Genomic DNA, 27,745 nt, shown 5'->3' on the forward strand with positions numbered 1-27,745 from the left:
CTTTTTGATAGCCTCTTCTACTGCCACATGCTGTATATTCATGGATATTCATGGGGTCTATGTCCCCTTTGCTGTTTTCCAGTTTTACATTCGCCCACTTAGCTTTTTAATTTGTTTTTAGCTTGTTGCTCTTTTGAAAGTCTGGCTGAATGTCGTTCTCACAGTGTACAGCTATTGCTTGATAACCCCAATACTTTACAATCATGTCCCATGCAGTTTTTTAAGTTTCTAAATATGCAGCATATAGAGAAGTAGTGGACTACCTAACATTACACCTTCTGGAGCTGTTCGGCTTTGGAAACCCATACCACAAAGCTCCCAGCACAGTTTTTCTGCTGATGTTAACGCCACAGGAGGTTTGGAACTCTGCAGCTATTGAGTCAGCAAAGTGTTGGCAACTTTTACACACTATGCACATTGACAGTGGCGATCATGCTCTGTAACTTCGTAGCTAAGTTGCTGTGGTTCCTAAATGCTTCCACTTTGCATTAATGCCACTTTCAGTTAAAAATCTAGGAGGAAGAAATTTTATAAACTGGCTTGTTGTTGTGGTGACATCCTGTTACAGTACTACGCTCGAATTCAGTGTAATCTATAGAATGACTCATTCATTTACAAATGTCTGAGGTGCTTTTTAAAATCTAGCTTAGCACTGCTATAAATGGACAAAGTAATAAAGAAACCCCTGTCAGTATAACAGTTAGACTGCATTATGTATTTATACTTTGCTAGTAAAAGGGCAGCGATTTATTGAAACATATGCAATAGAATGGAAATGCAGCATATAAGGCAAAAAACAGTAATTCTAAGAGCTTGAAAGTAAATATTTGGTATGACGTCCGCATATTCAGAGCTCTTATTTGGATGTTGGCTGCCTTTTGTTCCATTCTCTGTGAAGATGAACATACACTGCTTCAGTATTGTTGAGGTTCAGGCTCTGGGGAGGCCAATCCATGACTTAGTGTTCCACTGTGTGTTTTTCTATCCAGGTATGCTGTTACTGGCATGGTGTTTGGGATCATTGTGATGCTGAAAAATTAATCTCTTGCCAGTCAGATGCTTTCCAGATGGTGTTGGATTAATACCATGGCTAGGTGAAGCAAAACATAGTGGCGCTGATGGTGCTTTTTTACCTTCAACATCCATCAGTTTTGAAATGTTCCCCAACACCATTGGCTTAAATGTTTCCCTAAAGTTCTACCTCTCTCCTGACCCCCTTGGGAAAGACTTAGAACAGTTTGAGCCAAGTATTTCAAATTTGGATTCATTGATTTCCAGTTCTTGTGTAATTTGGCATACTGCAGTTGTTTCCTCGCCATTTCCTTCCTTAATAATGGCTTCTTGATATCCTGTGAACTAATTTCTGATGTGGATTCAGTGAATAGTAGGTGGATTAACTGAAAGCCCAGTTAATCTATGACAGGTCTTTGCTGGCTTTTTAAAAAGTTGTTAAGGACATGACTTTCAGATACTGTTCATCTGCAGTTGATAGGCTTTATTTATGGTAAAAATGGTAAATGGCCTGTATTTATATAGCGCTTTTCTAGTCCCTAAGGACCCCAAAGCGCTTTACATATCCAGTCATCCACCCATTCACACACACATTCACACACTGGTGATGGCAAGCTACATTGCAGCCACAGCCACCCTGGGGCGCACTGAACTTTTTCTTTTGCCCTCCACTCTTCCAGTTTCCTCATATTTGTTAAGGAAGCATTGCGCACAATGCTGAGATAGTTCTTTGGAAATCCCCTCGTTGGTACAAAAATACAATGTTATGAATGTCTAACCGTGTTAGTATATTTTACAGATTGAACTAATAAAATGGGCAGACTGCGCATAACAAACCTGAGATAGGTGCCTTTTAATGCTTGAAATATGCACAGGTCAGTGTCAAGAGGCTTAACAGACAAAAAATCATTCCTCTGAAAATGGTCAGGTATGAGAACTGGATTGAAAATTTGTGAAAAAATTCCAATATCCTGTCAAAAACCTTTGAGAATTTTTGCTCATGACCATTTAAAAAACATTATGAGAGAGTCTGGCTCATTGGCAGCAAAATATTAAAATAACGAGAGGTAGTGTAGGTGCACTAATGAGGTGGCAGTGGATTGTTAATTATCTTTACTGTTGTGGCAGTCTGTTCACTGGTGTAGTTTATGTTTCCAGAGCATACTGATGAGACTGTAAATTAACTGTAGGTACATTGTTTGTTCCCGGTTTTGCATTGCATACAATAACCCACCCTGCTCAGATTGCTTAGTCTGCAGGCATTTCACATTACAGGCCCTTGCCATATGGTGTTTGTCTAACTGGAAGGGTAAAGTCAATATGACACTGATACGTTTCTGCCTGTTTTATACTGTTGCTGTAATTCAAGGTGATCCACAAACTGTTTGGGGAACCGTCATTTTAGCTTGGAACAAAACTGAAAGGAGAGGAGACACTGAGTGGCAGAGTGAAAGGACAAACCGGTGCCAAGAGGGAATTGTCGGACTACCTGTGCTGAAAGATTTGTGTTGAATTAGATTGTATGAGGCCATTTAAAGGCTGATGTCAGATTTAAAAACGCCTGGTGAAATATAGGAAATGGTGATGGTACATTAATTTGTCCACTGAGTGATACATTGCTCGAAGAGGAGCATAAAAGTTAAAAAAATGACAGAGAAATTACCAGCTGTCAAGGACAAGGATAAAAATAACATCTCCAGATCAGCCATTGGTTGTTTGCCAAAACTGGCAATATTACAGCATCAGTCAACATGAATGCATATTGATTTTTTTGTCCCAAGAACATAGGCCTGCAGTGCTGTCCAGAGGTTTTAGGTACTTTAAGGTGTTTTCTTCCTTCCTATACGCAGTATCAATTTGGAGACATTTAGAGAGCACAAAACTGAACTATTCATTTACAAATATGATGCAAGGTAATGCTATGTGATGCAAAAAAACACTTCAGAATTTGAACCATGTTGTGGGTTATTTTAGGTCAGAGTTCAGCAATTAATGTTTAAGTATGAAACTGTTCATAATGATCCAACAGACAATTTGAATAACATGCCCAGAGTCTACTGTCCTGTAGTATTAATGCTAACCCACCATCTAGCTTTTCTAGCCAAACATTCAAACTAACCACAGAAATCAGACTTTCAAATCGAGGCAACATGCCACCGCAACAATTCCCCTTTGTCAGCTGAATGCTCGGCTCAATGCTGATTAATGAGCTGAGGTCAGAGCCTCCCCAGGAGGACGGTGCCATTATCTACAATACTGCGCTTGTGGGAATTTCTGAATGGAGGTGAAGCTAAGAAAAGGCAATCAGTGTTAATCGCAATGAAAGATCTACGCCCTTCTTCCTTTCGCTCCCTTCGTCTCTCTCCCTCGGGAAATAAACAGATCCAGCAGAGACTAGTTAGGCCATGTTTAGTTTCTTTTCAAGGTTTTGGCTATCATTATGGGCTCATGAATAAAAAATATCCAGTAGTTTTTGACTTCTTTTTTTGGCTGTAGGTTGCTTTTTCAGCCTGGGCGCAGTGAATGAAACTGAGTTACTTTATTCAGATGCTTTGTTCATCCCCATATCTTTCCGGATGTTTCATTAAGCCAGCTGCAGCGACTCATTATGTGTTTGTACAAATCACTGGGGAAATGGCTGTACTCTTATCAGGTTTTCTGCTTTTTATGGTCTTGTAGTTGTGCTGTTAAATCTTTAAGTAATGTAATCATTAAAAGGCTTGAACAGTCCTCTGGATGCAGTATAGCAATAAATAATTTATGTATGTATCTCCTTCGCTGTTTTAAAAATTAAACTATTAAAGCCTGACTCCAAAAGATATATTGTCAACACTGTTTGTGGTTCAGTTTTGTCGCACCTCTTCTCAAATAAGACCACAGAGGATGCTGAAACCTGGGAGAGCTTCATTAAACTGCAGCACCGAGTTTTCCTGCCTCGCTTTTGTTAATAGCATCCTTTCCCCTATTCATCTGTTTCAGGACTCAGATTCACTTCACAGTGGCCATTGATTTCACAGCATCAAATGGTGAGTGTTTCAACAACAACCATCGCCCTGCTCTGCCTCCATTTGTCATCTCATGTATAACTAGAAGATTGGCCTTTATTCAAAGAGGGGCTGGAGTTTCCTCTCTGCCTGTGATCTCCCTTTTTTTTCAAGGTGTTCACATGTCAGACACTATTAAGCGCTCCTGCCAGCCTGCAATATATAAAACGAAAACTTTAAATCATATTAGTGATAATTAAAAAAGATGGTAGCTATAGTATATATACCCAAACATGTACAAATATAAAAATGCACAAAATCGAAAATCTTCAGTGGCCGGAGACCGTGGTATGAATAAAATTTGTGCGCTCGTGTACAATGAACTTGTGATCTTGTTGCCTGTGTGACGATTACTTCAAATGCAGCGACTGGGTTTGCAGCTGCTTGCAGTCAGTTGCCCTTTTTAAAGTGACTGGTGCATCAAGACAGCGATAAAGTGGCAATAAGCTGGATTCAGTTGATATCAGTATGAAACTGAAGGGGTTCAAGTTGTAATTACATGCAATGTTTATAATAATAATGTGATTAACTGTAATGAATCCAGAAAGGTTGCAAATGTGTCATCATCTGTTGCCGTTTACATACCCAGAAATTCACATTTACTGCTAACATTCAGTCAGAATCTCCGAACGCCACAGATTTGATACAGAAATTCAGAAATTTCACCACAAATAGTGACAAAATTACTTCAGGATGTTGATTTAACTGCAAAATGACATAGACGCTCTGCAATTTGCTCTTATTTAGGAATACAACCAGAATACAACCAGCTCAGTTGAGTTCCTGATGTGTCATAGATGTCTTGTGGTGCAGACTGACTGCATTTTGAGAGCAACCTGTCTGTGTTATAAATTAGTTCAACTCAATTCACTTGAATGTTATTTATATGCCGCCAATTCACATCAACAATTGCCTCGAAGTCCTTTTATATTCTAGGTCAAAGGCCCTGCAATAATAGAGAGAAAATCCCAACAATAAGTTGTACCACGTTCATAAGTGATTAAACTTCTGTTAAAAACGCCACTAGGTTTGCAAGAAACCTTAGATCACTCACAATCCTCAGAGCATTATTGCCACAGGCTTAGGGGGCAATTGCCAACATCACTAAGAGGGTAAATTTCACTGGCTGACTGGCCAGGTTGCACTCCCAGGTGTGTTGAGTCAGGGTTTTCCCCTCCCAAGCAAGAGGTTTCCAGGATGTGGATTTGAGGCAACACAGCGTGTTGGTTAAATAGCAGTTTATGCGAAAGTAACTGCTCAATAAACAACATTTTCCACACATAGTTTTGAGAGATATTTGCAGAGAGTGAAGTTAAAATAACAAACAGTTGAAATTTTGGAAAGTCTGTCTGTTCCTGATTGCTTGGCCACTTGCGTGCACAGCTGGGATTCTTAGTTTCTTGGGCTGGCTTTTCCCATAGTGCCTCACACATCTTATGGCCTTCACTGTCACCAGATGTCAGCATAACTAAATACCTAGGGTAGATTTTAAACCAACGTGCTTCACGGCACCATCTGCTCCACCATCACTAACAAAAAACCAAGGGAATATCTTTTGGAAGAGCAATTTTTCATCCCTCCAGTAGAACTAACACCAAAGCACACAGAAGACACTTTATACCAGTGTTTATTTTAATTAGTTATCTGTCTCTGCATAATGTTTAATGGCATTGAAGCTTTAAAATATAAAAGTAGATGACCAGTCAAGCACAGATGCCAAATCCTCTCAGCTGAAGCGTCTTTTTTAGTGTAATCAAACACAAGTATTTATTGTGTTTCTGACGAACACTCATTAGATCCATCTGGGATAAGTTGTAATAAAAATAAGAGATAAATATATTCAGTGATATCATTAATCTGTTTAATAATATTATCCAACTACTAAATCAGCAAACATATTAATTCTGTGAGATAATAAGGGCTCTTATTATCTGGAGGGAAGCCTTATAGTGCAAAATAAATAGACATCAAGTTTTACAGTTATTTTCAATAAGGCAGTCATTTCCTCAAACCCAAATCTTCAGTTTAGCTTTAGTTTGCTCTTGTTTCCCCTGCCTCGGCTGTCAGTTTCCTCTCAGTCTGATGGTCTGCATCAGTGACTCTGACTTCTCTCTTCTTAAAAGGAAATCCATCACAGTCCACTTCACTACACTACATGAACCCATACCAGATGAATGCCTATGCCATGGCCCTGAAGGCAGTTGGAGAGATCATCCAGGACTATGACAGTGATAAGATGTTCCCTGCCCTAGGATTCGGTGCTAAGCTGCCCCCTGATTGGAGGGTTTCCCACGAGTTTCCACTGGTGAGTAAACTATGTGATTATTTTAGACACCGACGTTGTATTTCGGCATCTGGTTCATTGACTTAATCTGAATCAGTGGGAAGATGATTTTGGCCCTCCCACTGGAGGTGATCCCAGGGAGTGCTCATTTGTGTGTTTATTTTCTACGTGTGGGTAAGCATGTTGAATGTGCAGTGTAGATGTGTGCATTTTGAGATAAAAGCAGCTACATCTCTGACATGCGGAGCTCAGGCTGAATTCCATTTACCTTTTATAGTGCAAATTAGGTTCTGTAAGGCTGACGGCTTCTTAAATCAATTTAGCTTCACTCAGTAATGTGCTCTGGCTGCTGCATAGTACAGCCTAATGAGGACTGTGTCTACAGGGTAATGTCTGCATCACTCCATGTTTCCATTAAAACTTGTGAATTAAGATTCATCTCGGCATATAATTGAAGTCTCTCTTTTTTTCTTGCCATACTCATGTAAGTGGGTTTAAAAGTAAAGTTAAGTCTTGAGTGAAATGTTTCTTATACTGTGTATGTTTGCTTTGGACTGTGCCTTAATGGGCAAGGACGCTAACCTTTGAAGCTAAGTTTGACAAGAACATCTCTGTCGGCTAAAACAGTGTTTTCAAAACGCCATTCAGCCCTCAACTCCACACCAGTATTTTAGAAGTACCCGTGGCACATACAGTTACTGCATCACTATTGTTATATTATTTACAATACTGATTAGCTTTGACCAAATTACAACCTGAAGTTCCTCGACTCTCCATGCACAGTTATAAAGCAAGTGAGTCTTTTGATCTTGTTGTTATTTCTACATTTCCAAACTCCAGAACATGCAAATCTAAAGAGCTATTGGCTTACAGTAAAGAGGGTTGCAAGACTGATCGTAAAAGACATGAAACTAGCAGAAACCTGTGATGCTTCAGTGTCAACATGTTGTCCTGAGGTACAAACTACCAAGTGCATAGACAGAAAACATGCCCACCACTAAAATAACATTCACAAATTTCATATTTGAGATTAGTCCAGGAAATGTATGAAGACAGAGTTTTTTAAAGGTTTTAGAACTGGTGAAATGAGAGTGCCTCTAGATGGATGTGTGCGGCTGGATCACTTATAGACATCAGACACCACTTCACCACTGGCGCCAGCACAGTGGTGAAGGTTCTGGTATGGACTGTGCTCATTAAGGATGAGCAAGTTGGAGCTTTTATGCAACTCCCAGACCTTCTGCCAGCTATTGGAAGATACCACACAACACTGCAGCATTCAAGAGGGCGATGAATTTTATGTAGGACAATACTCAAGCATCAGAGCAGCTTAAGAGCTCAAGAATGACTGAATAATGACCTAACCTTTTCTTCCTCACATGGCTTAAATCCCGCTGATAATTTGTGAACCTGTCTCAGTGGTGAGCTTTACAGACAGTGCAGGGGAGTCTGTTTTCTTCTTCATTAAAAATTGATTGCAAAAAGTGGAATAGCTGTTAGACCGCTGGTTATATTTTAATATTTTTAAAAAGCCTAAATGTTGTTTAATTAAATTTTCTGTTGCATTTGTTAAATTTGTAACACACAAACTTCCTTAAGCTTTTTCTTTGCTAAATATTTTGATTTGTAGTTGAGTAAAATTGACTGAGAGCACTGCTTTTAAAAAATTAAATAAATGTAGTCCTAAATAAATAATTTTGTCTCTTAGCTGGGCACGCGGTGGATATGGTTCAGTTTGTGGCTATGATTGGCACAAAACACTACTTTAAATGAAGCTCTGTATGAATATTTGATTCTTTAATGTGTTAGCTAATTTTTTAAACTACTTTTGTTTGATTGAGGAAATCTGGCCATCCTGCCCACACAGAAAAAGACATTTTAACCACTACCATTCACAGTTAAAAGTTATGTTGTATTGTTTTAGTCATGAATGGTTTTCATACATGCACCGCTGACCGATGGGACCTGAAATGATCCTTAACCTGCTAGTCCCCTTCACATGAACTTTACTGTACAGCATAAAGATTGCACAATGTTTGATTTCACAGATGTGCAGGTAATGGTCTAGTGAATTGTTCTACTCGAGTAACCCTGGTGTCTAAATCAAAGTAATTTAAGTAGCATCACTCTGATGATTGGTGGCTTAAGCCCTCTTCTTCAGTTTCACCATCATCACACACTCAGCTTATTAAAACACTAGCAGCTCTTGCTGGATGTTTCCTAGAGGTTTTTTTTAAGCAAGTCGTGTTTTTTAAAAATTATTTATAGTCTGTCTTGATATATTTATGAATTTATGAATTTATTCTTCTTCCTGCTCCTTTTCATGCATGGAAACAGTGTTACTTTAATTGAAAGGAAGGTTGTGTATGGGAATGCATTACTGCTGTACCATGTGTGAAACAAAAAAAAAAAAAAATAATAATTATATTATATAAATAATTTTATGTCATTTTCTGTGGTGTTACCTTTATGTTAGTAAATCTCTGTAGCAGGGAGGGTAGAAAGTGGTGTCGCTATGTGGTTGCTGCTAAACTTAATACAAATACAGAGCTTTAAAACAGGTTATCACTAGTCTTTCCAGTCTGGTTTGGTCCAACATGCTGCTGCTTATAAGCATAGTGACCTTCCAGCTAGCAAACATACTGGAGTATTTAGCACATCCACTTGTATTCATCTGAAAATCTAATAAATCACTTTAATCACTTTAACAGTTTAACACTTTAACATGAGATTAATTTTAACAGGTTAAATACATTTTTGTTGATTGTTTGACTCTGCCATTGTTGTAGTTTTTGTACCATTTATGTCTTGTTGTTTTTCCTCAGAATGGCAACGTCGACAACCCGTACTGTAATGGTATGGAGGGGATTCTTGAAGCGTACCATCAAAGCCTTAAGACAGTTCAGCTGTATGGACCCACCAACTTTGCTCCTGTTGTTAATCATGTGGCAAGGTACCAACGCAAACATCTGTCCCAGTGGATATATGACAGAGTGCAGTCGCCCTTTCTTTGAAAGTCAGTCTGTAAATAATCTTCAGCAGGCAGCCATGCCATCAGAGGCATTAGGACAGTGAGTGATGGTTTCTCTGTGAATTGAGTAGAAATAATGAAGGGAAAATAAACAATCAGCTGCCAGGCTAAGACAAATAGAAATGGTAATCAGGGATTTGTGGTGCCAGACGTTTATTTTGCAGACATATAACGTGATGAACGTGGGGAGGTAAGGCGGCGTCTCTGGGAGGGAACTTGTAAATGGTCATGCAGCCTTTCGTGACATGTATCGATGAGCCACGCTAGTCACTTAATGAGTTTTACTGTAAATGAGGCATGGCATTAATTCACCATTACAAACTCCTTGTCACTGCAAATAGAGTAAGTGCACAAAGTGAATTAAAAAGCTGTGCCTACAAACCGACAGCAGTACATTAAACACACAGAAGACATAATGTGCTGTTTGCGGCTAAAAACAGTTGTGATATTACTATATTAAGTCCCATGTATATAACGTGTCCCTGTGACCTGTGTTTCAAGTGTATTTGTTAATATTTTCCCCATAAAGATTAATCTTGTAGTAGAATAATAGAGCTTATGCAAAAAGATTTATTCAATAAAACGACGCGCAAAATTTAAACTAACAAAATGTAACATATATATCTATATATATAGATATATATATATGCCCTGCCCACCCCCTACAGCTGACAGAAGGTTAAAGGATGTCATATCCATCCTTACGTAATTACAAACTATTATGGTGCTAAAATAGAGCTTTTTCCTATCTGCTAGTAAGTAGATCATCTGTATTTAATCAAAAAGATAAATCAAAATACAAATGTGATCAGAGAAATGTAGTCTGAGTAGTGAAAATGTGTAACTTGTTTTCATCTGAAGGGCTTTTATGTCACTTTTTGTTTCAGTATTAGTTTTGCAGGTTTTCATGTAGATAATATTTGCTTTTCTCTATCTCTTACTGATTTGTATAATAACAGTTATAAACTGTGAAGAATCCTTTTCCCCAGTGATGTTGTAGAGTGGGAGGAGCTATTTCAAGCCTGGAATCATCCAGTCTTAGAGCTTAAAATCCTGTTATATGCCTCACTAACAACTGGCAGAAGCTAAAGATTAGGGTGTTGAGATAACTGAAAGCACAAACTGCAGCTTAAATTAATTTAATTTAAAACGCACCAAAGAAAACATTCCCCTGCAGACCTTTATGCATAATGTCAATGAATAAAAAAAAAAGAATAAATAAAAGTCTCAGAAGGATGTCCAATTTAAAACTGATGAAAAGATAACTATTTGCATAACCAGGAAATGATCTTAACAATGCAGTTCATTTGAGTAGTTGTGTTTAATGTGCATGTTCAACTTTTCCATCCACCACAAGAAGAAAGCTGATAAGTTATTGAAGTCAGGAAATGTTGATAAAAGGGGGAAAGATGTTCATGCATGATGCATAATGTATAGTAAATGTACGATGTTGAGTTGTTAATGTTTTAGCCAGTTTAAGGATCTCATCTGTGTAGGAATCTACAAATTGAGTTTGACTCTGCTGTTAGTACTCTGCTAATACACTGAACAGTCTCCAGTGAGTGTGGCCTACATTGTTGTAAGTCAGCTAAGGAAGACAAATGCCACTTTAATCCCCTAAACAGCAGCCATCGCTTTTGCTGTTGTCACAGACAGGGCACGCTCTTTGATTAAACTGTCGGTGCCTCACAGTCAATTTGACCAAGCAGGATGCAAAGAGTGAAGCTTCACCTCTGACCTGTCCTTGGCTCTTGCAATGATCTGCCACATTTCTCCCTCTTTTTTTGCTCATCAAGTCTAGTAAGATGAATGCAAGGCAATCAATAATGTTCCAGAAGAATAAGACTGCTGCACTTGCATAAACAGTTTAACAAATTATTCATAGAGCAGCCAGCGATGGGCGATTGAATCTAGGCCACACTCACTGTGGTGTCTCTGATGGGTTTCGTAAGAGTGTCTAGATAGACCTCTGAGACGTGAAGAGCTATACAACATATTTTTCTTCTTTACGTGTCTATATTAAGCTCTTGTGTCACACACTGTGCGGAGAGAGTTTGTTTCTGAGGAATATATTTTTTAATGTATTTTTTATCTCTCACACAGTTGTTTTCTGCTCCTCTAAGAGTTTCTCTCTGGTTGCTCCTGCATGCGCGCTTTTCATAACTTTTTTTTTTTCTAACATGAGCTGTTGTGCTTAAATCATTCTGTCACAGTCAGTTTCACGATCGTGGCTCAAGAGTTGGGAGTTCGCCTTGTAATCGGAAGGTTGCCGGTTCGAGCCCCGGCTTGGACAGTCTCGGTCATTGTGTCCTTGGGACAAGACACTTCACCCGTTGCCTACTGGTGCCCCAGGGTGGCTGTGGCTACAACACATTCACACACTTGTCATCACCAGTGTGTGAATGGGTGGATGACTGGTTGTGTAAAGCGCTTTGGGGTCCTTAGGGACTACTAAAGCGCTATACAAATACAGGCCATTTACCACTTACCATTTCTTGCACCCAGGTATGCAGCAGCAGTGCAGGACGGATCTCAGTACTTTGTCCTGCTCATCATCACTGATGGAGTGATTTCGGACATGGCTCAGACCAAGGAGGCCATAGTGAATGTAAGTGCTGATTTAACACTAGCCTGAGGATATTAACCTCTCTCTCTCCATTCTCCTCCACTCTGCGGGACATTGGTTTTGCAGGTGCTTTAAGCTTACTGTGGCACTGTTCTCAGGCTTTCTGTTACTTTGAGGGTTTATAAGCCAGTAGCACTGGATTTGAGGATTTATGGGATGTTTTCTACCCCACTTCTTAGAGGCTCAGTTTGTCCAATATTTTTATTTCTTTCTGAGACCCTCAAGAGGCTTAGAGGCTCAGCTGAGATTCAACCTCTGTGCTCTGATCTGAGATCTGAGGCAACAGTGTTGCCAATTTTTTTAAAGTTTCATGGTGTTTGTTTTGTCCCATACTGCCTGCTGCATATTTCATGTGTCTTGACAACACTGCAGCTCACCTTTGGCTGGAATCTGCCCGCAGAGGTAAGGCTGACGATCAGTCATCGTCGAGCGGGTAGAGCCTTACAGGAACACAGTGTTCAGACCCCCAGCAGACTGGGTTTAAAGGGAATTTGCGACTGTTAATCAAACCATTCGAACAGCCACACCTTCCTTTTAAGATCTTGTCTGCTGCTCTGCGCTCTGCTCAACCTCAACCTGCCACATCCTGCAGCCACTGGACCTGACTTCGCTCTCTTTGGATGGAAGAGCTTCATTAGGTATTCAGCCTTTGCCCTGGAACGATGAATCATAAACAAGTAACTGTGTCCAACACTCAGCTCTGCATATTTTTTTCTTTCTTCCAGGCTGTGCTCTGTCATGAGAGCTAATTTAAAATACTGTACAGAGCAAATATTGACTGGTAATTTTACTGCTAATGGCCACACTGTATGGTACTGTATTTTAAACAGCTTAGCCTTCAGGGATTGATATCCACTTATCTGACAGAACAGCCTCAGAGGTAAATACAGTCTGCAACTCTTTTCCTTTGATGTTTTTCCTTGAAACTGAAAATTTCATTTTAATAAAATTGTAAAGCAGAGCCTGCTTTTAGCCCGAGAGGAACAGACATAAATTAATTTGTATGCGAAATTTAGATTATATCTGCAGTTGTCACTTTGCTGTTTGGGTGAGACTGACTCAGGAACCTCATAAAACTGTGGATATTTTCCTGTTAGGGAGCTTAATTTGGGTCTTCATCTTCGAGCTTCGGTGAGATGGAGCAACCTGATACAGAATACGTAACAGTGTTGGTACAGAATCAAATGAAAGCTACTGCAGAGGCAATGTACATATTTAGATTTTGTGGTAAAAGTTTTGTGAAGAATTAAATTCATGGGCATGATTGAAACATGGTGGTGCCATTCTTCCTGTCCCAAAATATTTCTGTAGTCCTTTAATATTAAATGAAACTGCTGATATCACAGCGGATATCTACTGAATCCCTTTAGATTTGTTGTGGTTCTCTGCAGTGAAAGTGAAGCATCAGAAAAACTGGAGGAGTGACACTTTACAGTACACGCAAAGTAACAAATGGTGTAAACTGAATAATGCAGCTCAAGCAACAGTATCAGCTCTGGCAAGTATATACCTGAGGGTTTTGGTCTGCTGGAAACTGGGAAAATAGAATATATAGGCTATTTTGTGCGCGAGCAAGAGGTCATGAGGAATAACACTAGTGGAGAAAAGAAATAAATCGGGAATAGAGACTGAGAGAGAAAAACGATAGAGACCATGAAAGGGGAGGTCCTCCTCAGTCTATTTACTCCTATCTGTGACAGGCCTCTCCCCTTGAGAGGTTTTTCCAGGAAAGCTGACCTACTTTTGCCCCTGTGAAAGCATATATCATTCATTCATTCGTGCCAGGGCTTTCACGTTCTGCACACCAATGCCATGGTCTGAATTTATGCAGTGCAGTAACCTCTACACCACAAACCGTTGAGAAGATGCCCCCTTTTATCTTGTAGATTTATGATTTGTTTTGACTGTCGTTTAAATAGACACAACATGCGGCCCTTTTCTGTTCTGATGTTAAAAGCATTTGAATCATTTCTATAAGCAAACTTGAATAAAGGGTTTTATACTGAGTGGTGTTTGCAGGATTTCTGCAAACTGCAAGAGCATTGCATAACCTTATGTTATCTTTACTATGAGATTGTGAATGTGTGTATATTGGTTAGCTAACAAATTCTGTGCGTGCTGACAGTTGTAGCCACCTTGAAGGCCCTGGTTTGAATAATGCATTTTGCGTTTTCTCTTGGCTCCTTTGGGAACAAAACTATACAACACAATGTGATGTGTAACATAGTCAAGACAACGTTCTTATGCTATTTCTAATTTATATTTGTCTTATTTTATCTTGCCCATTATCATTTATGTCTTCTCTGGGGAATTGTGCATGTCGGTTCATACTGACTGTTTTAATGAGATGTGTGTTGGTGGATAAATAAACGTAATTGGAAATGTAACCCTTTCATGCTCTGCGGAAAACTTTGATGGCTTTGGTTCTTTTTTGTTTTTTTGAAAGAAAATATTGTATTCCTGGCATGTGACTGACAACTGACTGTCTCTTCTTCTTGTTTATGACAGGCAGCCAAACTCCCCATGTCTATCATCATTGTTGGAGTTGGCCAGGCTGAGTTTGATGGTGAGAATACTAACTACACACAAAATATGTGGAAAGCACTTTGTTGCCTCTTCGGATTAGGGATGGTTTGTTTTATTAAACCAGCTCAGACTTTCTGCAAAGAATAATAAATATTGTAAATGACTTCACAGTATGAAGACATATTTGCTCTGGAAAGTTTCATGATGAACTAAAAAAGAGTGTATACATAATTTTGATGCTGAGGTATACTAGAGATTTGTTTAAAAATCCATTTTTGTTCTCTGTAGCAATGGTTGAGCTGGATGGTGATGATGTCAGAATCTCCTCACGGGGGAAGGTGGCAGAGAGAGACATTGTACAGGTGAGACGTCTCGGCTCGTCACGGGAAGGAACAGCTCATTTTCTATAGGCATAAAAACATTAGGCAACGGCGACCTTATGTTCTGTTTTTTATTCCAGTGCAAAATATCTCTTAAAGTATAGCATACATTTTTCAATTTCAATCATATCGGTGATCTCTTTATCTTCCAGCTGCTTTATTCATACATACAGTCAGCATTTGTTTATGCACAGATGCAGGTACCGCTGCAGCATTTCAGTCAGGCTGAGTTCTGGACTTTGACTGGGTCATTGCTACATCTGGATTCTTTTCTTTTTTGGCTATTCTGTTTATATTTGCTACTGTGATTGGGATCGTTGTCCTGTTGCATCACCTAGTTTTAGCCAGATTTCATACTTTGGACAGATACCCTACATTTGAATATTTTAGTAGGAGTTCACGGTTCACTCATTGACCAAAAGGTGCCCAGGTCCTGTGACTGCAAAACAAGCCTAAATTACCACAGTGCTCGACAGCTGGTATGAGGTTTTGTGCTGAAATGCTGTGATTGATTTTGTCCAGATGTGGTGTTGTGCATTATGGTCTCATCTCTCATTGTTACAGCACTTTTGTGATTTTTTCAGATGCAACACTTTCTCCTGGAAACCCTTCCAAACAAGCCATACTTATTCAGTCTTTTCATATTGTACTGTCATGAACATTAATGTTTAATATGCTAACTGAAGTCTGTAGAGTCTGAATCATAGTTCTTGGGTGGGTTTGCAATTTGTCCGAGTATTGCACAGTCTGAGCTTGAGGTGAATTTGCTGGAAATGTGTTAAAACACATGTGAATGCTTTAAACCAGCAACTTGCCAAAACGTCTTCTTTAATAGAGGTGCTCACACTGGCTGAGGATCATTTTAAGTGCATTTGATTAGCAGCACCTCGGTGCTCCTTAAGCTTAGTCTTAACTCCCATGGAAGCAGTAAGGGTGTCTTTCACAGCACATCTTATAGTTGTGAGAAAACTTGATTGTTTTCCACATGACTGTATGCACATCAATCTACCACTGTGGAGTCTTGCAATAACAGGACCATAAACTTAGCACAAAATTGTTTGCAGAATTTATAAATTAACCAAAACTAAATTAATTTTCTTATAGACCTACATGGCTTATAAAATTCTCTCTGTAATCAGAGGAGTCGCCCCCTTCTGGACATTACAAAGAATTTTCAAACCTTGGTGTTCCTTTGAGTCATCATTTCAGTGAACCAGCCAGGAAACCAGGAAAACATTGCCAGTTTGATTCAGGGATTTTTAAAAGTAATGTGTTTCTTTCTCATGTCACAACAGTTTGTACCATTCAGAGACTACATGGACCGCACAGGTAACCATGTGCTGAGCATGGCTCGACTGGCTAAAGACGTACTGGCTGAGATCCCTGACCAACTGATCTCCTACATGAAGAGCAGAGCCATTAAACCCAACCCTGTGCCAGTGTATTCGCCCAGTGATGAGCCGCCGACCAACCCCGTGTGAGCCCCTCCCCGCCCACACACACAAAGCTCTGCGTCGGGCAGAGCAAGGTTGAGATTGATGGGAACCCGTCTCCACCAACACTTCTTTGAAGCAAAAATGCTTTTGAGGCCCTTCCGTAAATATTAATCCAGCGTAACACAAAGATGATGAGACTCCATTGTGGTTTGGAGCAGTGAGACTGCAGAGGGGAACCTGCTATGATGAGGGAGCTTACTCTCTGAGTGCTTGAGGACCGGAGCGCTGAGAGACCGGTATGAAAGGAGCTTTCAGTTGTTCACTGTCTAACCTGACAAAATGGTGATGTAATGGATAGCAAGTGAGCCCATAAAGAGGGCCTGTTTGAAGGCATAAATATATTAGGATGTGCCAGTGTGTATCATGCTTGTGATACCTTTTGGAATCAATGTGTGTAAACTAGGAAATCATGTGTATAATTATTTATTTATTTATTGCAGGAATGATCTGTTCATTTTAGGGGGTTTTAAAGGGTGGGGTATTAAAGTCATATTTCCCCAGAAGTTTTCCACCTTATATTTTGTGACCAGTATAATAAAAACGACCCCCATTTCTACTTTGATAAGGACTGTAATATAAGAGCATGTGACAAAACCCATTCAGCAGTTTATTAATCATGTTCACCTATGAATAATCTTTAATTGCAAGCTATAAAGTAGAGCACCTCCTGCGAGCTGTTGCTATATAGATATTTTAGCACCATGTCTTATACATCTTTCTTATATTTATATTTACAGAATGCACTAAATATTGTCCAAATAAAAAGCACAAAGGCAATAGTGGTGATAAGCTAAAAAAAAACTCTTATTTTGAAAGGACTAGCCACAATGACAATAATGGAAAGGGCCCTGAATTTTTTTTGACACTGTCTTTTTTATTTTAAAAAGGATTATCACTACTATTATACTGATATTTAAATGAACTTGTATCTATCATAAAAACAAGCACATACTCACTTTTCCATGTAGTATGCAAGGAAACGTAGATAAAACTATTCTCATGCTGCCATCATTTTCCATCTTGCTGCTTCTTTCCATTATGTTTGTTGTGGTGACAGTTTAATATCTGAGATTTAGTTCAGTATTTTTAAAGGAGACTTCAAATACGATATACTTTTGAAAGACTGATGTCAACTAACAGCCATTTTTCTCCTCATTAAATTTGATTTGTTTGATTTTCCCCAGAATGAAGATTGAACAATCATAAATCTTGCAACAGAGTAAAAAATATATTTAGGCACTGAGTGTTTTTTTTAAGTGACTGCGCAAAACAAAAACAGACTTTTTTTTTTTTTATTCCATCCTGTCTGCTGTCTTCTGTCTCTCGACTGTTCTCAGATCATTTTGTTTTATACTAATGCACAATGGCCCATTTTTATAACTCATCGGGATGCTATTTAAATGCTTAAAGACACAATTGCACAATTCTGTTTTAAGATTTAGTTTAAGCTTGTTAATATATATATATATATATATATATATATATATATATATATATATATCTTTATGGCGACTGTGTATAAATTGTGTAAAAAAACAAAAAAGACAGTCGTGGCCCAGTTGTGTACATCAAGTTATCCATATATAATGGCCATTTTCACATAGTCACTCAATATCTTGATCCAGATGTGCCTATTTATATGGAAACATATCCAAATTTAGTTACCCAGGTGTGATTCTGCCAGCATGTTTTAAGATGTACACACAGAAAATGTTGGAGATGATAAAACACTTGTGAGATTAGGACTATTTCAGCCAAAGGAGCTGGTACACACTGTCTCCGCCACTGCTCTGCACTTTTTTATACTTACAGCTCTTCACTAAGAATCTTTGAAGTAATAAATGCTACCAGTGTCATCGAGCCTTGTTGTACAATATTCAAAGTCAAGACTTGTTTACAATTCAGCTGTGGCATTTACATGGCCTCAAGGAAAAAGTAAACATTCATGGGTTTTATTAAGAAATTCCTTTCTGTTTTGTTAGCACAGTGTTTCAAAATGATTTCACTCAATGAAACTGGAGAACTAACGTTTAAAAAGATTTTTTTTGTGTTGTTCTCTGTGAATGTGAATCTCGGTTGTGTTTTCTTTTGTGTTCGGAGTTAAATGTGTTTGCATAATTCATGTTGCTTTAGAGTTTTTGTTTGTTGTTCTTTGACTCCCATGGCTGTGTTGCTCTCAGAGAGCAGAAAGAGTCTGATGATACTGCAGAAAGTCAGTCCTGAGGTGCTGAACTCCTTCTGTCATGAGTCCAGCCCCATATTTGGGTTTCTTTCCTTTAAACTTTTTCATTAGTGATGACATTTCCCTCTCAGAAGACAAAGCAGGGTTTAATCTGCTGACCGATTTCTTGGTTCATCACATTTCAAATTAGGCTGAGTTACATAATGGTCAAAAATACCAGTATGCCTCTATAGAAAGCTATTTAACACGATGATAATTTTTTTTTTATAAAAAACAGAAAATGTCCTGATAAGTCTTTTTTTTTTCTTTTACAGAAGTTTATGGGCATTTCTATAAATGTCAAATGATAAAATTCAGTGTATGGTTGAAAATATGGGAAAACAACCCCCCAAAATGAATACGGATTCTTTGTTTTAAAATGCTACATACTGTACTGTATTTTTCAGTCAATCTAAGGGAAACAATTTGTACTGAACACATTTATCATAAGATGAAGTATGAACTTATAAATATAAGTAATATAAATATATGCAGGCCTGCACTGCTTTTTGAAATGCTTCATTCAGTATTTAATGATGACTCAAAAACATTGTACGTGACACACAAAACAAACGCTAAACGAGAACAACCATCGCATTTGCATAATGTGAAAATCCAAAGAATTGGGATTTGTAATAAATCTTTAAAAACATTAGAAATGCTTTATGTATGACGATGTTCTTCCAAAGTTTCTTTCAGATTGTCCCACTCATTAAGGAGGGAATAGGATACGTGCAAACATAATACATACATATACTGTGCTCGTTAAACCTGAAACGCATGCAAATTTCCAAACTTTGTCTGTGGAGTTTTAAATAATAATTTTTAAAAAGTAGCACTGCTGTTTTTCTGAGATGATAATAACAAATTCCCCCAGTGAAATCAGAAACTTCAATCCTTAGTAATATAGGAAAAAAAGCTAAATAATCAATAACACCTCTGACACCTCTGAATTTTATTGCTCAGTATAAATGATGTCTTTTGCAGCAACAGAATTATTCCGTTTCTCTTGGTGGAAATGGCTTTGTTTCTTTTTTCCACTTCCTTTCAAATTCTGTTTGAGGCTGAATTATGTACATAGGCCCCGCATAAAGAACATTCAGTGCCAACGTGTGTTCAGTAGTTGAACTTGGCCTCTTTAGAAAATGTGCATGTTTGTGCCAAAGTGGCAGGAAGTTTGGTAGTTTGCCATCATTTCACCTGATTAGTGCATCTGCCAGTGCGTCATTATCGTTACTTAGGATGTATTTGGAGATAAACGGCCCCATCCAGCATGTTGCATCTATTGTTTCTTTCATTCTGTTCCTATGAGACACATACTGTATGGGTTCTTCTTGCCACTACTCCTGTTTTATCCCAGGTTGTTTACATACCTCTCTTGGTCTTTGACTTGCATGCTGAATATTTCCAAACCAGGTGTTGGACATGATATTGTCGTCATACTGTGGTTTGTGAAATGCTTTGTAATGGATTGCCTTAAGATGAATAAAATATTGACAACTTTGGCAGAATACCAGTTGGATTTTTAATGAATGAATGAGAAATTCTTTATTATTTGATTTATATTTGTGATTTTTTTTCTAGATGAAATTGTCAGGGTCCTGGGTCTGAGCAACCCAGGATCCCTGAGCAGTTATGAATTATATTATTATTATTATATGTATTTTGGTGTTGCTGCTGCTCTTCTCCATGCTTGTATATGTGAGTGTGTGTGTGTGTGTGTGTGTGTCTGCGGGTATGCTTGGAGGATGGAGCTCAGCCACCTGCAGGCCTGAGGGGTGTGGCCCTGCGGAAGGACTGGCCACACCCGAAGTCACACACCTGCTGCTGATCAGGCCTCGTCGGGGGAGCTACTTAGGAGAGAGTTGGAGCTCCCACCGACGCGGGATCATTTCCTTGAGACTCCACGTTAGTCGTCCCATTGAATTGAGTTAATGTGTGTAAGTGTATGCCCGCGGTTATTTGTGTCCTGACGGCTGCGTCTATTGTTTCCCGCAGGAGGAGCGTGGAAGGCACGAAGAGCAGCGAGCACCGGGGGGTGCTGACACGGGAGCGGAGAGCACAGAGACACGAACTATTCACGCAGAGACACGACACGGGAGTCTGGGAGAACACGGGGATTTATTGTTGTTTTTGTTCCACTCTGTAAATAAACGCACTGCTTGAACTTTGAGCTCCGCACCTGGGTCCTCCTTCCCCACATCCCCACGGTGTGCCATGCCATACCGTGACAGAATGATCCCGCCTCTAATGGACCCAGCGGTCTCCGAGGAGAGGCTCAGGAGGGAAGTTATGGACGAAGTGTACCACCTATGTGAGGTGTGGTGGGAGAAGCCAGCGGAAGGTTTGCGTCGCGCCGTGGAGAGGCGGCTGCAGGAGATGCTTTTTGAATTCCCCTGGCTGGTGGACTCCCTTAATGCGGTGGTCCTGGACTTCCTACTTTCCACCCTCCACCTCCACTCTCCTCCTCAGGCTGCCCACCAGCTCGGACAGCTGGTGGATTCACTGCCTGAGACGCCGGCCCCGACGCCGACACGGAAACTACGTTCGCGCCGCCAGCGTTCCTCACCGCAGCTAAATCCACAGACATCTCAACAGCCGGCTGTGGTGAGTCATATGGACAATTCATCGTCACTCACCTCAACTGTTTACTCGGGGGCTATGTTTATACGGTCAGCTGCCCAGCCGGTAGCCAAAGCGCAGCCCGCGGCCCAGCTGGTCGCTGTACCTCAGCCTATCGCCCGGCTAGTGATCCAGCCGTCACCTGCTGAATCATCCCCCGCGACATCTACCTCACCGCTTACCGTTTCATCCTGTTCACCATCCACATCACACGCTCAGCCATCTTCTCCACCAGCAGCAGCCTCCATTCCACTGCCCACTCCAGCGGCCTTGTCCGGAGAGAGCGACCTCACCCGCGTCCAACGCCTGATGGACTGGGTAACTCACACCACCAACGCAAGGGCAGGAGTGGTGGGGTTAAACGCCATCGAGGCAATCCTGGAGGGAAACCCCTACCTCGGCCAGCTCAAGGGAGTTTCCGCCTGCCTTTGCACCCTGCGTAAAGCCCGGGGGGTAGTGCAAGCTCGGGAAACCTCAGACTTCGTCCAGCTGCAGCAGGAGCTCAGCGAGCCGGAGGAGCCCGCACCGTCAGCTGAGGCGCTCAGCGAGCCGGAGGAGCTCAGCATGCCCGAGCAGGAGCTCAGCGAGCCGGAGGAGCCCGCACCGTCAGCTGAGGCGCTCAGCGAGCCGGAGGAGCTCAGCATGCCCGAGCAGGAGCTCAGCGAGCCGGAGGAGCTCAGCATGCCCGAGCAGGAGCTCAGCATGCCCGAGCAGGAGCTCAGCGAGCCGGAGGAGCTCAGCATGCCCGAGCAGGAGCTCAGCGAGCCGGAGGAGCTCAGCATGCCCGAGCAGGAGCTCAGCGAGCCGGAGGAGCTCAGCATGCCCGAGCAGGAGCTCAGCGAGCCGGAGGAGCTCAGCATGCCCGAGCAGGAGCTCAGCGAGCCGGAGGAGCTCAGCATGCCCGAGCAGGAGCTCAGCGAGCCGGAGGAGCCCGCACCGTCAGCTGAGGCGCTCAGCGAGCCGGAGGAGCCCGCACCGTCAGCTGAGGCGCTCAGCGAGCCGGAGGAGCCCGCACCGTCAGCTGAGGCGCTCAGCGAGCCGGAGGAGCCCGCACCGTCAGCTGAGGCGCTCAGCGAGCCGGAGGAGCCCGCACCGTCAGCTGAGGCGCTCAGCGAGCCGGAGGAGCCCGCACCGCCAGCTGAGGAGCTCAGCGAGCAGGAGGAGCTCGGCATGCCCGAGCAGGAGCTCAGCGAGCCGGAGGAGCCCGCATCGCCAGCTGTGGAGCTCAGCATGCCCGAGCAGGAGCTCAGCGAGCCGGAGGAGCTCAGCATGCCCGAGCAGGAGCTCAGCGAGCCGGAGGAGCTCAGCATGCCCGAGCAGGAGCTCAGCGAGCCGGAGGAGCCCGCACCGTCAGCTGAGGCGCTCAGCGAGCCGGAGGAGCCCGCACCGTCAGCTGAGGCGCTCAGCGAGCCGGAGGAGCCCGCACCGCCAGCTGAGGAGCTCAGCGAGCAGGAGGAGCTCGGCATGCCCGAGCAGGAGCTCAGCGAGCCGGAGGAGCCCGCATCGCCAGCTGTGGAGCTCAGCATGCCCGAGCAGGAGCTCAGCGAGCCGGAGGAGCTCAGCATGCCCGAGCAGGAGCTCAGCGAGCCGGAGGAGCTCAGCATGCCCGAGCAGGAGCTCAGCGAGCCGGAGGAGCCCAGCATGCCCGAGCAGGAGCTCAGCGAGCCGGAGGAGCCCGCACCGTCAGCTGAGGCGCTCAGCGAGCCGGAGGAGCCCGCACCGCCAGCTGAGGAGCTCAGCGAGCAGGAGGAGCTCGGCATGCCCGAGCAGGAGCTCAGCGAGCCGGAGGAGCCCGCATCGCCAGCTGTGGAGCTCAGCATGCCCGAGCAGGAGCTCGGCGAGCCGGAGGAGGCCGCACCGCCAGCTGAGGAGCTCGGCGAGCCGGAGGAGGCCGCACCGCCAGCTGAGGAGCTCGGCGAGCCGGAGGAGGCCGCACCGCCAGCTGAGGAGCTCGGCGAGCCGGAGGAGGCCGCACCGCCAGCTGAGGAGCTCTCGCTGCCGGCCGAGGAGGAGCTCTCGCTGCCGGCCGAGGAGGAGCTCTCGCTGCCGGCCGAGGAGGAGCTCTCGCTGCCGGCCGAGGAGGAGCTCTCGCTGCCGGCGGACCGGAGGGACCTCCACGTCCGGTGCGTCCACGTCAGCGATCGGCGCGTCATGGACCTGTTGCCACGCCTCGCTGTTGCTCACCGGAGCAGCGCCGCCGCCACCGGACCCGTGGCAGGCCCCCTGAACTGTTTTGCTGCTGCCGCCGGACCCGGGGCCGTCCGCCGGAGCTGCTACGTCGCCGCCGTTGGGCTCGAGGTAGGCCCCCTGAACTCTCTTGTTGTGTTGATGGGCCGCCTGTGACTGTTTGTGGCGTCTTTTCGTTTTCTTTTTGCACCGCTGCGGGATGCGCGGTCTGACTCTGAGACTGTGGACTGGGTCGGTTTGTTGTTTTGTTGTTTTTGCTTGTTTTGGTTCTGGCCCTCCGTCCTGGTTCCCCCAGCCGCCCGCCCTGGGTTGGTTGTGCTGTTTTTTGTTTTGGGGTCGTCGGGAGCCGGCCCTTAGAGGGGGGGTACTGTCAGGGTCCTGGGTCTGAGCAACCCAGGATCCCTGAGCAGTCCCTGAGCAGGCCCTGCGGAAGGACTGGCCACACCCGAAGTCACACACCTGCTGCTGATCAGGCCTCGTCGGGGGAGCTACTTAGGAGAGAGTTGGAGCTCCCACCGACGCGGGATCATTTCCTTGAGACTCCACGTTAGTCGTCCCATTGAATTGAGTTAATGTGTGTAAGTGTATGCCCGCGGTTATTTGTGTCCTGACGGCTGCGTCTATTGTTTCCCGCAGGAGGAGCGTGGAAGGCACGAAGAGCAGCGAGCACCGGGGGGTGCTGACACGGGAGCGGAGAGCACAGAGACACGAACTATTCACGCAGAGACACGACACGGGAGTCTGGGAGAACACGGGGATTTATTGTTGTTTTTGTTCCACTCTGTAAATAAACGCACTGCTTGAACTTTGAGCTCCGCACCTGGGTCCTCCTTCCCCACATCCCCACGGTGTGCCATGCCATACCGTGACAGAAATAATAACAATAATAACATCTGGCAGATGACTTTCTTCCAGACAGATTAAAGATGGTGATGAGCATGCAGTGTGAAAGATGCCTTGTATCTCTCCTTGTGGCAGTGGATCCAAATGAGAGATTATTTGAGTAACTGCTCTGCTGCCTGTCTAAGCGGTGCAGAGAGGTGGTCAGGATTATACATGATTGATAACAGTTTGTTCAGTGACCTCCTCTCTACCACAACTTCAAAAGTGTGCAGTTTGCAGCCAGTCACAGACCCAGCCTTCCTGATCAGTTTATTCATTCTGTTGGTGTCTCCAGCGCCGATGCTGCTCCCCCATCAAAGTTCACTGTGCTTGCCACAAATGAGTGATAGAAAATCTCCATTATTTTGCTGCACACAGAAAAAGTAGCGCCTGTTCATCTCCTTTTTCTTTACAGCCTCTGTGTTAGTCTTCTGGTTCGGCCTGTTGTCAGTGTTGATGCCCAGATCAACCATTTCAAGGACAGAAGTCACACAGCCGTCTTCTTTCTTCTGAAGTCAATTACAATCCCTCCGTTCTTATTCACATTCAGAAGCAGATGATTTCTCCTAGACCACACCCCACAAAATCATCCACTAGTGCTTTATACTTCTGACCCTGCTCATCACTAATACAGCCAACCGCTACAGAGACGTCAGAGTATTTCTGTAGGTATCGGAACACCGAATTGGAAGGAAGACAGCACAGTTCTCATGCCTCACTCGAATAACTTGCACAGTGCAATAACTATTCCCAGTAAGTTGTGAACATAAATTGATATGCAGTCTAATGTTTTGAGCGAGGACTTTATAAACAGTTTGTTCATGACAGCTAAGTCCAGTATTCAATCTTTCAAAGTTATGTTTTCGTATACCTCAAAACCATTGGCAGACATGCCTGGAGGCCTAATGTTTTCCTGGATGTCAGCATGTAACTGTGACAAAACATTCACTTGGCCTCAAGGATGGACTGATTAGATTTTGGCTGTGAAAGTAACATTTATTTGAAGACAGTGTATGGAGAGAATTTGATCCCATCTGGTGCACATGCTTATTTGGACTCAAGGATGAACTGATTAGAATTTGATAAGGAAAGCACTAGAAGGTCACTGTGATCTCACAAATATGCTTTTGGTAGCAACTCTTAAATAAATGTTAAATATGCAGATATTTTAACACTAATGTCTAATACAGGGATTAGTAAACTTTACTATCAGTAGAGACATGTATGACTTTTTATTTAAGCTGTTGGTGAAATGTTTGTTTTGTCAAAAAAATGTAACAAAAGAATTTACCAACTTTGAGAGAAAGTATATTTGATCCTCTTTCATTTTAATTACGGTTACAAGGTATATTAAGTATAACTGAGCCTATCAACTTTGCTAATAGATGTAACATTACTCTACAGTGGGGTATTAATGATTATTTAGCACTTCAGCTTTGCAGTTTTATTACAATGCCATTAACACCATGCTGTTGCTAAATATATAGAATCAGAGAGTGTCGATAGCTAAAACGGTTTTCTTCTTATTATTATTACTAAACAAAATTGAGCAATCGTGAAGTGGCATGCAGCTTTATAGCTTCTTTGAGTCCTACATGCATTCTTATAAATCAAACAAATAAAAAGCTTCAAATATAACAAGGGTAATGAAAAAAATAAAGGTTTTATTTTGGCTAATGTGCAGAAAACACATCTGTCTATGCACAGTTAAATTCTTCAATTTTCTCCATGGCTTGTTTTTAAGGGATTTTGAATCTATAGCTAAGGGGACTCATGACTAACCATTTATGTGTATAGATTTAACAATTAAGGTTAAGTTTCTATTATTAATTATTTTATATTAATGTAGCTTTTTGCAAAGGAGAGCCACTACAGATGAGCTAAAGAGCTCCAAGTAGCAACTAGAGTTGTGGGTTTGAGAGACTAATATGTAGATGTTATGACATTTCATATCCAAAGTTCAAGTCTGCACAGACGTGGATGTCAGCTTGAACTTGGCTGGCTGGCAGATGTGATGCATGCAGCTGCAAAGAAAGAAAAAGTTCTTGTTGGCACCATCTCTAATGGGGAAATATCTGCTCTTCCTGCTGAGCAGGTAGGTACTATAACTACCTAGTCACCAAGGTTTCATGAAAATGGATCACGTGCGATTGTAACATTTTCACTGACTTAAAGTTAAAGAAGTTAAAAGTGCTATAATCCCAAATAGCAATAGCAAAATATTGCAGTCTCCCAGGAATGGTCTATTTCCAGTATACTGCTCAGCTCACAGCAGAGAAGGGGGGGGGGGAGGGAGGTTCAGGCCTAAAAATTGGTAAAACAGCGCATGTTGCCTCATGTTCTCTCACACTAATGATGTGAGAAACAGAAAAGTGAAGTTTAGACTCACGTATCATTCAAAACTGTGCTGTGATCCCATGAGCATTTTGTTTTTATAGGAAATTATGAACAGACATAAATACAGACACTGGGTTGGGGGGCACTATTTTAGGTAGGTTAAGCATTAGGTTACTAATACTAGCTGCATCTTTAGTGAAAAAATATTCATAATAGATAATGAATATATTTCAAGTGTATTTTGCTTGTGGCAACTTTATTAAATAACATCATGTAAAAATAATGAGTAGATGATGTTAGTAAATTTATACTAATATATAATAGGAAGGGGTGATTTGACAAGGCTAAGAGATCTATGCAAAAACTAAAACCAAGTGTGTATTTGTCATGCAGCCCAGAGTTTATTATACTGAATTTCATAATAATAAGCATCAAAGTAATAAGTTATTATTATCTCTCAGTGTCTGCCTGTCTCAGTGTTCTTTGCTTTTCTAAGCAATCGTTTATTTGTGCTGCTTCACACTTGGCAGGTGTGTTCCTGCGAATACACAAGAAAGTGTTTGGAAGAGGAGTTCTCATATTTCAGCTAAAAGATTGCCCTAGGCTCCACTATGAGTGTGAGGAGATGGGTTTACACACACATACACGGAGGAGAAGAGAAACTGCTGTGACATGGACATGACAGGAAAAGAGTTACACTGATACATGCAGGCACCCTGCTGGGAGCGCTGGGACATTTCCTGGTGGTCTGAGGGTGACAGTGCCCTGCCATGAACAGTTAACCACTGTAAACTGTATATGTATAAACTTAAAATACATGTTCTTATGTTTGGTCCTGATTTGCTGCATTTTTATAATGCATTGCAGTACAGATTAAAATGTAATTAGTCTATTGGTATTTATTATTTAGGCAAAAATGTTAATTTCACTTAGATTGGCCCACAAAGTGAAATTTCTTAATATTTTCTGCTGTTCAAACTGACCTGAAATAGTTTCACTTTAGTCATTCTGGGTAAGTTATTTTCATGTTTGCATATGAACCCTGGAAGTGCAGTGCCTCTGCAGGTGTGTGGCTATCTGGCCAGGCTAATATCTCCA

The 27,745-nt window shown here is 42.1% G+C and overlaps 2 protein-coding genes across 3 annotated transcripts in view; both read left to right on the plus strand.

Moving 5' to 3' along the window:
* The window catches only part of cpne5a (copine Va), a 97,614-nt gene extending 77,932 nt beyond the window's left edge, over positions 1-19,682 (plus strand). For both annotated transcript variants that reach the window (XM_085443077.1, XM_085443078.1), the window contains 7 exons: positions 3,991-4,037; positions 6,179-6,360; positions 9,165-9,292; positions 11,876-11,978; positions 14,505-14,562; positions 14,811-14,884; positions 16,198-19,682. In XM_085443077.1, coding sequence (XP_085299203.1) covers positions 3,991-4,037; positions 6,179-6,360; positions 9,165-9,292; positions 11,876-11,978; positions 14,505-14,562; positions 14,811-14,884; positions 16,198-16,383 — 778 coding nt within the window. In that variant the 3' untranslated portion in view covers positions 16,384-19,682. The remainder of the gene's footprint in view (positions 1-3,990; positions 4,038-6,178; positions 6,361-9,164; positions 9,293-11,875; positions 11,979-14,504; positions 14,563-14,810; positions 14,885-16,197) is intronic.
* A 645-nt stretch (positions 19,683-20,327) lies between these two features.
* On the plus strand, positions 20,328-23,584 carry LOC146684059 (uncharacterized). The gene is made up of 5 exons (XM_085444598.1): positions 20,328-20,527; positions 20,618-21,898; positions 22,172-22,335; positions 22,609-22,753; positions 23,072-23,584. Exons 2-5 carry the CDS (start codon positions 20,837-20,839, stop codon positions 23,582-23,584), a joined length of 1,884 nt encoding a protein of 627 aa, XP_085300724.1. The 5' UTR covers positions 20,328-20,527; positions 20,618-20,836.
* Positions 23,585-27,745: the final 4,161 nt, after the last annotated feature.

This window comes from Copadichromis virginalis, linkage group LG20, assembly GCF_057382275.1.
Source record: "Copadichromis virginalis isolate Kocher_CV1m ecotype Utaka linkage group LG20, C_Virginalis_male_GT1.1, whole genome shotgun sequence".
NCBI classification, from domain to species: Eukaryota; Metazoa; Chordata; class Actinopteri; order Cichliformes; family Cichlidae; genus Copadichromis; species Copadichromis virginalis.